The sequence below is a fragment of the Hyperoodon ampullatus genome (genome assembly GCF_949752795.1).
Source record: "Hyperoodon ampullatus genome assembly, chromosome: 1".
Lineage (NCBI taxonomy): Eukaryota > Metazoa > Chordata > Mammalia > Artiodactyla > Ziphiidae > Hyperoodon > Hyperoodon ampullatus.
The window spans coordinates 58,691,879-58,704,578 of NC_136914.1; the positions used below are offsets into that span (position 1 = coordinate 58,691,879).

The 12,700-nt window shown below is 39.8% G+C and overlaps 1 protein-coding gene across 1 annotated transcript in view; it reads left to right on the top strand.

Annotated features, from left to right (window-relative positions):
* KIFBP (kinesin family binding protein) overlaps nt 1–12,700 on the top strand; it is a gene marked incomplete at both ends in the record, with an annotated part of 33,710 nt that overhangs the window by 12,976 nt on the left and 8,034 nt on the right. Inside the window, 3 exons of the mRNA XM_079706866.1 lie at nt 2,266–2,345; nt 3,140–3,323; nt 5,864–5,948. Coding sequence (XP_079562992.1) covers nt 2,266–2,345; nt 3,140–3,323; nt 5,864–5,948 — 349 coding nt within the window. The remainder of the gene's footprint in view (nt 1–2,265; nt 2,346–3,139; nt 3,324–5,863; nt 5,949–12,700) is intronic.

A 12,700-nucleotide genomic window follows, 5' to 3' on the forward strand; every position in this document is an offset into this window, starting at 1 on the left:
CCGCGTGCCACTACTCTGGCCTGCGCGCCTAGAGCCCGTGCACCGCAAAAAGAGAAGCCACCGCAATGAGAAGCTCGCACACTGCAATGAAGAGTAGTGCCCGCTCACCACAGCTAGAGAAAGCCCGCGCACAGCAACAAAGACCCAGTGCAGCCAAAAAACCCCAAAAAACAAAAAAACCTGGTATTATTATGGAAACATAAAACACATAGCAGGGCTTCCCTGGTGGAGCAGTGGTTGAGAGTCCGCCTGCTGATGCAGGGGACACAGGTTTGTGCCCCGGTCCAGGAGGATCCCACATGCTGCGGAGCGGCTGGGCCCGTGAGCCATGGCCGCTGGGCCTGCGCGTCCGGAGCCTGTGCTCCGCAACGGGAGAGGCCACAGCAGTGAGAGGCCCGCGTACCGCAAAAAAAACAAAAACAAAAACACATAGCATAACTCTTTGTACTTAATTATACCTATATTTTAGTTAAGAGAGACTATTTTGACTGTTAGTGTTACAGGATAAAGTGTGATGGTCATAACAGTGAAGTATGTACATAAAAAATACGTTGATTAATTCCCCTCATCAAGATAGGGCTAAGCATACAAAACAGCCCTCAAACTTCTTAAGGAGGTCTTTGAAGAATAGTTTATCTATTGTGTTTGCCTTGTGCCTTGCTTTCTGGCTTAGTCATTTTTACTTTTTGTGAATTCTAGGGACCCAAATTGTGGTGTCTTTTTTTGTGTGTGTCTGCGCTGGGTCTTAGTTGCGGCAGGTGGGATCTTCACTGTAGCATGCGGACTTCTTAGTTGCAGCGTGTGGACTCTTAGTTGCACCATGCATGCGGGATCTAGTTCACCGACCAGGGATCAAACCCGGGTCCCCTGCCTTGGGAGCTCGGAGTCTTACTCACTGGACCACCAGGGAAGTCCCCCAAGTTGTGATGCTTTTAATGTTTGCATCCAGAATGTAAGGTCACGTTTTTTTTTTAATGGAAACCATGGCTGCTATTTGGAGTTTAGTGAATTCACTTTAAAGTTGAGGAGCCTATCCTCACAGAAGTAGAATGAGGCAGTGGTTAAGTAGTTCTGCTTTTTTGGAAGACCTCAGATGGGATTATATATGATATACACATCTTAACTTGCGGCGAGCAGGGGCTACTCTTTGTTCCGGTGTGTGGGCTTCTCATTGCGGTGGCTTCTCGTTGCGGAGCATGGGCCCTAGGCGTGCGGGTTTCAGGTAGTTGTGGCTCGCGGGCTCTAGAGCACAGACTCTGTAGTTGTGGCTCACGGGCTTAGTTGCTCCGCGGCATGTGGGATCTTCCAGGGATCGAACCCATGTCCCCTGTATTTAGCAGGCAGGCAGATTCTTTTTTTTTTTTTTTTTTTTGTAGGGTTTTAGTAGCGGCACCCAGGCTTCTCTCTAGTTGCCGCACACAGGCTTAGTTGCCCCGCAGCATGTGGGATCTTAGTTACACGATCAGGGATCGAACCCGTGTCCCCTGCATTGGAAGGCGGATTCTTTACTGTTGGACCACCGGGGAAGTCCGGGCAGGCAGATTCTTAACCACTGCGCCACCAGGGAAGTCCCATTCTTATTTTATAGATGAGGAAACATAAGCACAAGAGATGGGTGACTTGCCCAAGGCAATAAACAATGGAATCACTGGTTTCATTGTCCCTGTATTGAAAAGGTATAATCTGTATATCTTTTCTTGTTCCCTTGAGAATATTAGAATATTAAAAACTTTGATTTGATTTTCAAATGTCATCCTGAAAGTGTCATCTTTTAAAAACAGGTAGCTTTTATTTTATGACATAAACTGGATAGAAAAATGCAGCCCAGTTTGCCAGTGTACTAAAGTGGTCAGTTTAGAACAGTATTGCTCTGAGGATGTATACATTTTTGGTTTTTGTCATGCTTATGTAGGTTTTCAAAAGAGCTTTTCTTTACCAGACAAAATTAAGACTTAAAATACTTAAAGAATTATACATCTCTAAAAGCAAAATGGTAGACTTTTTTTTTTTTTAGTGTATTTGAAGTTCACCTGCAACAGCAGTTAAAATTTTGTCAGGTGTGAGCTTGTAGGGCAGTCTCCTTTTATTTGTTTGACTCTGATTTTATGGTTAAGAAAATTACTTCTTGGATAATATGAAAGTGAACTAGTAAAAAATGAAGTAAAAATTTAAAAAAATTTTTAATTTGATTTCTCCTGTTCTTCCAGAGGAGGGCGCTTGGTGTTTACAGTAAAATTTTAGAGTTTTGTTTTTCTTTAATTACAGATTGGGAGTCCTCCTCTTGATCCTACGGAGCATTTTCTTCCTGAAGAAGAGAAACTTGCTGAACAAGAGAGATCAAAAAGGTGAGTAGGTCTAGAAATCATCCCTTACAGGTATTTCCATATAGTGTATTTGAGATGATTGCTCTAAAAAAGCACAGTGCTTTCTCTTTCAAGGCACTCAAAGGTTATAGAATGTGGATTCTGACATGGATTAAAACCTTCATTTGGGGCTTCCCTGGTGGTGCAGTGGTTGAGAGTCCACCTGCCGATGCAGGGGACACGGGTTCGTGCCCCGGTCCGGGAAGATGCCACATGCCGCGGAGTGGCTAGGCCCGTGAGCCATGGCCGCTGAGCCTGCACGTCCGGAGCCTGTGCTCCGCAACGGGAGAGGCCACAACAGTGAGAGGCCCGCGTACCGCAAAAAAAAAAACTTCATTTGCCACTTCCTAGATATGTTACCCTGTTCAAATCTGGGGCTCAGTTTCCTTATCTGTCAAATAGATACAAGCCATACCCAACTGAAGGGGTTGGTGGGAGGATTAAGATAAATACATTTGGGGCTTCCCTGGTGGCACAGTGGTTGAGAGTCCACCTGCCGATGCAGGGGACACGGGTTCATGCCCCGGTCCGGGAAGATCCCACATACTGCGGAGTGGCTGGGCCCGTGAGCCATGGCCGCTGAGCCTGTGCGTCCGGAGCCTGTGCTCCGCAACGGGAGAGGCCACAACAGTGAGAGGCCCGCGTACCGCAAAAAAAAAAAAAAAAAAAAATATATATATATATAGATATATATAGATATATATAGATATAGATATATATATTTGAAAGTTCCTTATAAATTGTGAATCATTACACAAATGTTTTTTCCTTCATAGATTTGAGAAGGTTTATACTCATAACCTATATTACCTGGCTCAAGTCTACCAGCATATGGAAATGTTTGAGAAGGCTGCCCATTATTGCCATAGTACCCTAAAACGCCAGCTTGAGCACAATGCCTACCATCCTATGGAGTGGGCTATTAATGCTGCTACCTTGTCACAATTTTACATCAATAAGGTAAGCTTCTCAAAGTAGTTATCTAACAGAGTTACCAACAGTGTGTATAAAAATAGAACCAAATGTACCTTGAAAATGTCATCTTTTATAAACAGGTAGCTTGTATTTTATGATGTAAACTGGATAGAAAAATGCAGCCCAGTTTGCCAGTGTACTAAAGTTTGTAGCTTTTTGTTGCAGTAATCCTTTTGAATCTTAAAATAATTTTATCATATCCTATGTTGCCTAAGACCAATTCTTTTTTATATAGACAGGCTATCTCTATTTTAGTGAGATGTTATTTTAAATTGCAGATTTTATCTTGTAGGCTTAACTATCTTTATGCAGTGGTAATCTGGTAACTATGAGAATTTGTCTGAGGAAGTTGACTGTTAAATGTGGGCTTTGATAAAGGCATGTGATGCATTTCAGTTATTCTTTAGAATTAACTCCTTTATAGTACTTTTTCTATGTTGGGAATATCTCTTCTTAGTTTCTGAGTTCCAGGTTGTTATATTTTTTCTGGAGTATTACACAGGGACAAATTTGAGCTTCTTAGTTGCTTTCAGAATTATTCAGAATCATGTTGGTATATTCTTAATTGACCTTTTAAATTTTTTAGCCCTTAAGAGAATTTTTAATGCTAAAACACTTTAAAGCCACCTTTCCCAGCCAGATTTTCTATTAATTCTCAATAAGGTATCTCAGTGATAGAAATTACTTTTATTTGTATTTCTAATTCACAAGCCTCTCTGAACTTTTAGTAATTCTTTGCTTATCAGAGTTTCTTCTTAGATCCCTGTTTACCTGCTGCTGTATCCTTACTGGGCCTTTATCCTTTCTAAGTTTTTTTGTTAGTGCTGGTTCTGTAAATGCGCCCTATGTTTAAAGTATTGTCCCACAGAATTTCATTCAGAAAAGCTATTAGCAGGAGAGAAAGGGCTGTGGTGACTGCAGCATCGCTTCTAGGACTTTGGTCTAAGATCAAGCGTGTAAGTAACGCTACTGCATATATCAGAGCATTCAGTTAAATCTAAATCTCATGAATCCATTTCATTGTGATCATCATCAAAAAGTGTTACCGGGTGCTTCTGCTTGTGACACCTTTTTATGGTTTTTTTTTTTTTAAATAGGTTCCAGAGGCCCTTTGTTTTGTTTAGCAACTTCAAAATTACATATTTGCTGTAATTTTAATTAACATTTAAAACTCCATGGATTCTAACAGTACTAAGATATTTAGATATTAAAGTATAATTAAAAATGTTAAGTTGTTAAGCACTGCTTATGCTGAGCATGCAGTAAATTTCATGAGTACCTCCCCACTCTGTGCTTTTATTTTTTTTACCAAAATGTTTTATAAGTTTTGTTATAACTAGCTAAGTTATACTGCAAAAAGAGATTTGATCCATGTTTTTTAAAAATGCAATTGTCATTTATATCACTATCATCTTCATCTGGTTCCATGAGGTTTTGCTACTTAGTGAGTCCCTGCCTTGCAGGTGAAGTCCCACATTTACCAGCCACCTAGAGGGCACAGGGCACTCACTGTTTTCTAACAGTGGTTGCTTTCAAATAGCCAATCTGGACAAAGCTGAAGTGATAATGATGAGTAAGGGATTATAGAGCAACAATTAAAACTTCTTTATGTACACTTTCTTTTGGTTTGAGGTTTAACACCAACATTTTGATCTATAGATACTGCTGGGCTACTACTACACATGGTGCCCAGCTGTTCTCAAGATGGCTTCTGAATTTGCCATAATGGGGAGATACATTTAATGCTGAGATTTTAAAGTCATAGTCAGCCATTAAAAATCCTCTTAGCAAAAATCAGTGTTACTAATATGAGGTAGACATACTTAATGAGGGTGGCTTCCAACTCAAAGTTGGACTTGGTAATTCTGCTGAGTAGTCCTGTGACTTACGTGACAAATGTAAAGCATTAAAGTAACAAGGAGATGTTCTCAAAGTGTTTGAGAAGTTTACCATGCCCCAGTTTGAATTTTGAAGTCTTTAACTGTGTTGGTAAAGCAGTTCCATAGAGTTCATCTGTGGAAACCTGCTGACTTCAAAACTTGGTGGGAAGCCTCATTATATTGTAAATTCCAAAGACTTTAGAAGACAGGAATCTCTATCAAAATTTATCCTGTTTGCCTTTGAATGGTAGGATGTAAAAGGGATCTCTAAACCTAAGAAAGATTAAATCTTCAAGTCCTCTGACAGAATGTAAATGGTCTAAAAATTGATGATGCGTGGAACTTTGGCTATTTAGCCTGCACCTAAAAGGACTGTGAGGTACTTTGAGTCTAGGATGATAGCCATTCTTGTATGCTGATTAAAAGTTAGCTCTCCTTCAGCAGTCAATCAGCAGTTGTTTTTTAGTCAGTTTGGATTAACAGTTTGGGAGTATAGTTATTTTAACCTTTAAGGTAGTTTTTTTAACCAGATAATACTAAAATATATCTTATATACCTTCTTGTTTAGTTACTATACAGGGTCTCCTTAGTAGTGGTTTCTACCTGATTTTGTTAAGACTTTATTCTTGTTTATTTCCTCAACAGCAATGCTTTATGGAGGCCAGGCACTGTTTATCAGCTGCTAATGTCATTTTTGGTCAAACTGGAAAGATCCGAACCACAGAAGACAGTAAGTTTAGGTGTGCGTGTTTAATTACATAGCTTTTAAAAATTTTTATTTTAAAATCATGTTAAACTTTAGAAAATTCAAGAACAGAACAAAGAACTACCATATGCCCTTCTAAATTTACCAATTTTTAGTATTTTCCTCATTTGTAGTCACATTTTCTTTCTGAACCATTTGAGAGAAGATTGCATACATTAGGTTCCTTTACCCCGTAATACTTCAGTGTTTTTCCTAAAAATAAGAGTATTTTCTTATATTATCATAGAACAGGAAATGTAACTGTTACACAATTCTTTTATCTATAATTCATATTTAGTAGCTGTCCCCATAATGTCCTTTATAGCAATTTCTCTAGTACCAAGTATCCAGTTCAAGGTTGTATTTAGTTGTCACATCTTTTTAAAATTTTTATTGGAATATAGTTGATATACAATGTTTTGTTAGTTTCTGCTGTAGGGCAAAGTGAGTCAGTTACACATATATCCACTCTTTTAGATTTTTTTCCCATATAGGGCATTACAGAGTATTGAGAAGAGTTCCCTGTGCTATGCAGTAGGTCCTTATTAGTTAATCTGTTTTATATGTAGTAGTGTGTATATGTCAATCCCAACCTCCTAATTCATGCCACCTCCTCCTTACCCCCCAGTAACTGTAAGTTTATTTTCTACATCTGTAACGCTATTTCTGTTTTGTAAGTAAGCTCATTTGTACCATTTTCTTAGATTCCACATCTAAGCAATATCATGATATTTATCTTTGTCTGACTTACTGTGCTCAGTATGACGATCTCTAGGTCCACCCATGTTGCTGCAAATGGCATTATTTCGTTCTTTTATGTCTGAGTAATACTCCGTTGTATATATGTACCACATCTTTTTTATCTATTCCTCTGTTGATGGATGTTTAGGTTGCTTCCATGTCCTGGCTATTGTAAGTAGTGCTGCAATGAACACTGAGGTGCATGTATCATTTCGAATTACGGATTTGAAATGATATCGAAATTTGAAATTGAAATTCGAAATTTCGATATTTGAAATCTCTGGATATATGCCCAGGAGTGGGATTGCAGGATCATATGGTAGTTTCTGTATTTAGTTTAAGGAACCTCCATACTGTTCTCCACAGTAGTTGTCACATCTCTTTATCATCTTTAATCTGGAACAGTTCCTCAGCCTTTCATCACAGATATTTTTGAAAATATATAGGCCAGTTATTTCATAGATATTTCCAATTGGTGTTTGCTGTTTCTTTACACTAAGATTCACATTATACATTTTTGGTTGGAGTACAATATATGATATGTCCAAATATCTAGTTTATAGTGTTTCATTTGGTTTTATAAATCACGGTTAACATGTATATTTGAGCACATCAAAACCACAATGAGCTATTACCTCACACCTATTATATTGACTATTATCAAAAAGACAAGAAATAACAAGTGTTGGCGAAGATGTGGAGAAAAGAGGACCCGTGTGCACTGTGGTAGGATTGTAAATTGATGTAGCCACTATGAAAAACTGTTTGGAAGTTCCTCAAGAAATTAAAAACAGAGCTAGCTATGTATGATCCAGCAGTTCTACTTCTGGTACAGTCATCCCTTGGTATCCATGGGAGATTGGTTCCAGGGCCACCATGGATACCAAAAATCTATGGATGCTACAGTCCCTTATATAAAATGTCATAGTATTTGCATATAACCAACGCACACCCTCTTGTGTACATTAAATCTTCTCTGGAGTATACTTATAATACCAAATACAGTGTAAATGCTATGTAAATAATGGGCAGCACATGGCAAATTCAAGTTTTGCTTTTTGGAACTTTCTGGAATTATTATTTTTTTATTTTTATTTTTTGGCCACACTGCACAGCAAGTGGGATCTTTGTTCCCCAACCAGGGATCAAACCCACGCCCCTTGCGTTGGAAGTACAGAGTCTTAACCACTGGACTGCCAGGAAGTCCCTTAAAATTTTTATTTTACATTGGAATATAGTTGATTAACAATGTTTTGTTAGTTTCAGGTGTACAGCAAAGTGATTCAGTTATACATATACATGTATCTATTCTTTTTCAAATTCTTTTCCCATTTAGGTTATTACAGAGTATTGAGCAGAGTTCCCTGTCCTTGTAGTTAATCTGTTTTAAATATAGCAGTGTGTACATGTCACTCCCAATCTATCACCCTCCCCGTTCCCCCATAACCATAAGTTCGTTCTCTGTGAGTCTGTTTATGTTTTGTAAATAAGTTCATTTGTATCTTTTTTTTTTTTTTTTTTGTGGTACATGGGCCTCTCACTGTTGTGGCCTCTCCCGTTGCGGAGCACAGGCTCCGGATGCGCAGGCTCAGCGGCCATGGCTCACAGGCCCAGCCGCTCCACAGCATGTGGGATCTTCCTGGACCGGGGCACGAACCCGTGTCCCCTGCATCAGCAGGCGGACTCTCAACCACTGCGCCACCACAGAAGCCCCATTTGTATAATTTTTTAAGCGATATTATGTGATATTTGTCTTCCTCCATCTGACTTCCTTCACTTAGTATGATAATCTCCAGGTCCATCCATGTTGCTGCAAATAGCATTATTTCATTCTTTTTAATGGCTGGGTAACATTCCATTGTATATTGCACCACATCTTCTTTATCCATTCATCTGTCCAATACTAAGACTTTTAAAATGCTTAAAGTAGATAACTAATGAGAACCCACTGTATAGCACAGGGAACTCTACTCAGTGCTCTGTGGTGACCTAAATGGGAAGGAAATCTAAAAAAGAGTGGATATATATGTATACATATGACTGATTCACTTAGCTGTACAGCAAGAGACTAACACAACATTGTAAAGCAACTATGTTCCAATAAAAAATTTTTTTAAACACTGAAAATGGATTAAAGACCTAAATAAGACTGGATACTATAAAACTCTTAGAGGAAAATACAGGCAGAACACTCTTTGACATAAATCACTGCAAGATCTTTTTCAATCCAAATCCTAGGGTAATGGAAATAAAAAAACAAGAATAAACAAATGGGACCTAATTAAACTCAAAAGCTTTGCACAGCAAATGAAACCATAAACAAAGACAACCCACAGAATGAGAGAAAATGTTTGCAAATGACACCACAGACAAGGGATTAATCTCCAAAATTTACAAACAGCTCATGTGGCTCAACAAGAGAAAAAAACAACCCAATCAAAATGGGCAGAAGACCTAAACAGACATTTCTCCAAAGAAGACATACAGATGGCCAACAGGCACATGAAAAGATGCTCAACATTGCTAAGTATTAGAGAAATGCAAATCAAAACTACAATGAGGTATCACCTCACACCAGTCAGAATGGCCATCATCAAAAAGTCTACAAATAGGACTTCCCTGGTGGTGCAGTGGTTGAGAGTCCACCTGCCGATGCAGGGGATACGGGTTTGTGCCCCGGTCCAGGAGGATCCCACATGCCGTGGAGCGGCTGGGCCCGTGAGCCATGGCCGCTGAGCCTGCATGTCTGGAGCCTCTGCTCTGCAGCTGGAGAGGCCACAACAGTGAGAGGCCCGTGTACCGCAAAAAAAAAAAAAAAAAAAGTCTACAAATAACAAATTCTGGAGAGGGTGTGGAGAAAAGGGAAACCTCCTACACTGTAGGTAGGAATGTAAACTGGTGCAGCCACTGTGGAGCACAGTATGGAAGTTTAAGAAACTAAAAATAGAGCTTACCATGTGACCCAGCAATCCCACTCCTGGGCATATCTGTGGAGAAAATCATGGTTCGAAAGGATACATGCACCCCAGTGTTCACTGCAGCGCTGTTTACAGTAGCAAAGACACGGAAGCACCCTAAATGTTCATCAACAGATGAATGGATAAAGGAGATGTGGTACCTATATACAATGGAATATTACCCAACCATTAAAAAGAATGAAATAATGCCATTTGCAGCAACATGGATTGACCTGGAGATTATCATACTAAGTGAAGTCAGTCAGATGGAGAAAGACAAATATCATATATCACTTATATGCAGAATCTAAAAAAGATGATACAAATGAACTTTTTTACAAAACAGAAACAGACTCACAGAGATCAAATTTATGGTTACCGGGGAGAAGGTGCTGGGGAGGGATAGATTGGGAGTTTGGGATTGACATGTACACACTGATATATTTAAAATAGATTACCTACAGGGACTTCCCTAGTGGTCCAGTGGTTAAGAAGCCGCCTTCTAGGGCTTCCCTGACGGCGCAGTGGTTGAGAGTCCACCTGCCGATGCAGGGGACACGGGTTCGTGCCCCGGTCCGGGAAGATCCCACATGCCGCGGAGCGGCTGGGCCCGTGAGCCATGGCCGCTGAGCCTGTGCGTCCGGAGCCTGTGCTCCACAACAGGAGAGGCCACGACAGTGAAAGGCCCGTATACCGCAAAAAAAAAAAAAAAAAGCCGCCTTCTAATGCAGGGGGTGCAGGTTTGATCCCTTGTTGGGGAACTAAGATCCAACATGCCACAGGGCAACTAAGCCTGTTTGCTCTAGAGCCCTCCCGCCACAACTAGAAAGCAGCCCTGCACACCACAACAAGAGATCCTGCAGGCCACAACGAAGATCCGTTGTGTCACAACTAAGACCCAATGCAGCCAAATAGATATTTTTAAAAAAATTTAAAAGGACCTGCTCTATAGCACAGGGAACTCTGCTCAATAGTCTGTAATAACCTGATAGTTATAGTAAGGGACGCAGCCTAGCCCAAACCTGTCTTTTCCAGCTCGTTTGTCACAAAAGCAGTTATTTAAAAATCTGACACACACCCCCCCGCCATCTTACCACTTCGGTTTGATTCTCTGCTGGAATATTTCAGTTCATTTGGTAGGGGACCAAAGTTCTGTCCCCCACCAAAACTAAGTTCTCAGTTTTGGGTTTTTTGGTTTTGTTTTGTTTTTTTTTACAGTGTTGAGAAGGGACTCCTGTCATGTTGGTTTCTAGTGTGTGAGATGCTGTCTGCTGTGTTTTGTATTTTTTTATTTTTTGACTAACTATGGAAAGTTGTCAGTAAAGCCTTTGTCATAGGATGGATTTTAAAAAAAAAATCTGTAATAACCTAAATGGGAAAAGAATTTGAAAAAGGATACAAATATATCCTGTGTATAACTGAATCACTCTGCTGTGCACCTGAAACTAACACAACCTTGTTAATTAACTATACTCCAATATAAAATAAACATTCAAAAAAATAAATAAAATCAGTAATATGCCCACCAGGACCTCTGAGCACATTTTAGTAAGGTATACAATCCAGTAACTTTTGCTTCCAAACCTTAAGGAAGTCAATTACCCAGATCCATAAGCTATTTCTGAAAAGGAAAGATCAAGGACTTCATATGTAAGTGCAGGTTCCAAAATACAGTCAATCCTCATTATTTGTAGATTCCATATTTTTGAATTTGCCTACTTGCCACAATTTACTCGTAACCCCCAAAATCAGTACTTGAGGCACTCGTGTGGTCATTTGCAGACAGCAAAGGATTTGAGGCACCTGAGGTGCACATTACCAGCTGAGGTAGAACAAGGCAATGATCCACCTTCTTGTTTCAGCTTTCATACTATAAACAAGTATCCTTTTTGCGGTCTAAATTACTCAGTGCCACATTTTTTACTTTTTTTTTTTGCATTTTGTTGGTGATTTCATTGTTTAAAATGGCCCCCAAGTGTAGTGCTGAAGTGGTATCTAGTGTTCCTAAGCACATGAAGACTGGGATGTACCCTCGGGAGAAAATACAGTGCTAGATAAGCTTCATTTAGGCACAAGCTACAGTGCTATTGGCCATGAGTTCAATGTTAATGTCAATGTTAATGAGTCAATTATATATTAAATAAGGTGTCTTTAAACAGAAACACATTAAAATAAGGTTATAGGGTCTTCCCTGGTGGCGTAGTGGTTGAGAGTCCGCCTGCCGATGCAGGGGACACGGGTTCGTGCCCCGGTCCGGGAGGGTCCCACATGCCATGGAGCGGCTGGGCCCGTGAGCCATGGCCGCTGGGCCTGTGCGTCCAGAGCCTGTGCTCCACAACGGGAGAGGCCACAACAGTGAGAGGCCCGCATACCACAAAAAAAAAAAAAAAAAAAAAAAAAATAAGGTTATATATTGATCAGTTGATGAAAATATTGTGACCAGAAGCTCATCAGAACGTAACCCTGTATTTGCCCTAGGAGTGATGTTTTAGCATTCCCTAATTCACTGTTCACAGCAACTTTATAGAACATAACTACCAGGAACAATGAGAATCAGCTATACATTGTTTCCTTATAAGAGAATCCAGGTAGAAAGTTTTACTGGTGGGATTAAAAACCACTTTTTCTACGGAACTGAATGTTCACCTGAAGGAGACGATCCAGCTGACTGGTGACTTACATCAGTGTTGTACTTCCACGTTGCTTGGGAGGTGAGCGACTTGATTCTTTCCCTGTAGAGCTGGGCAGTGCCTGCTGTACTTGGCATTTGTGTCACACCCATGTTGATGGAAAAAGGAAGATTATAAAGGCAGAGCAAAGTACACAGATTAATGGCAATACTGCATTAAATCTAACATGACGACTGAAAATGTTACTTCATGTTACGAAGGATTTTTTTTTGAATACTAGTGAAAACCAAAATAATTTAAACCATGAAAAATTTAAAATTGTTCTTTGCAAAAATAAATTCCTTCCACAGATGTAACAGTGTTTTGGTAAAACTGGACATGGGACTCATTACAAAATGAAATATTTGAC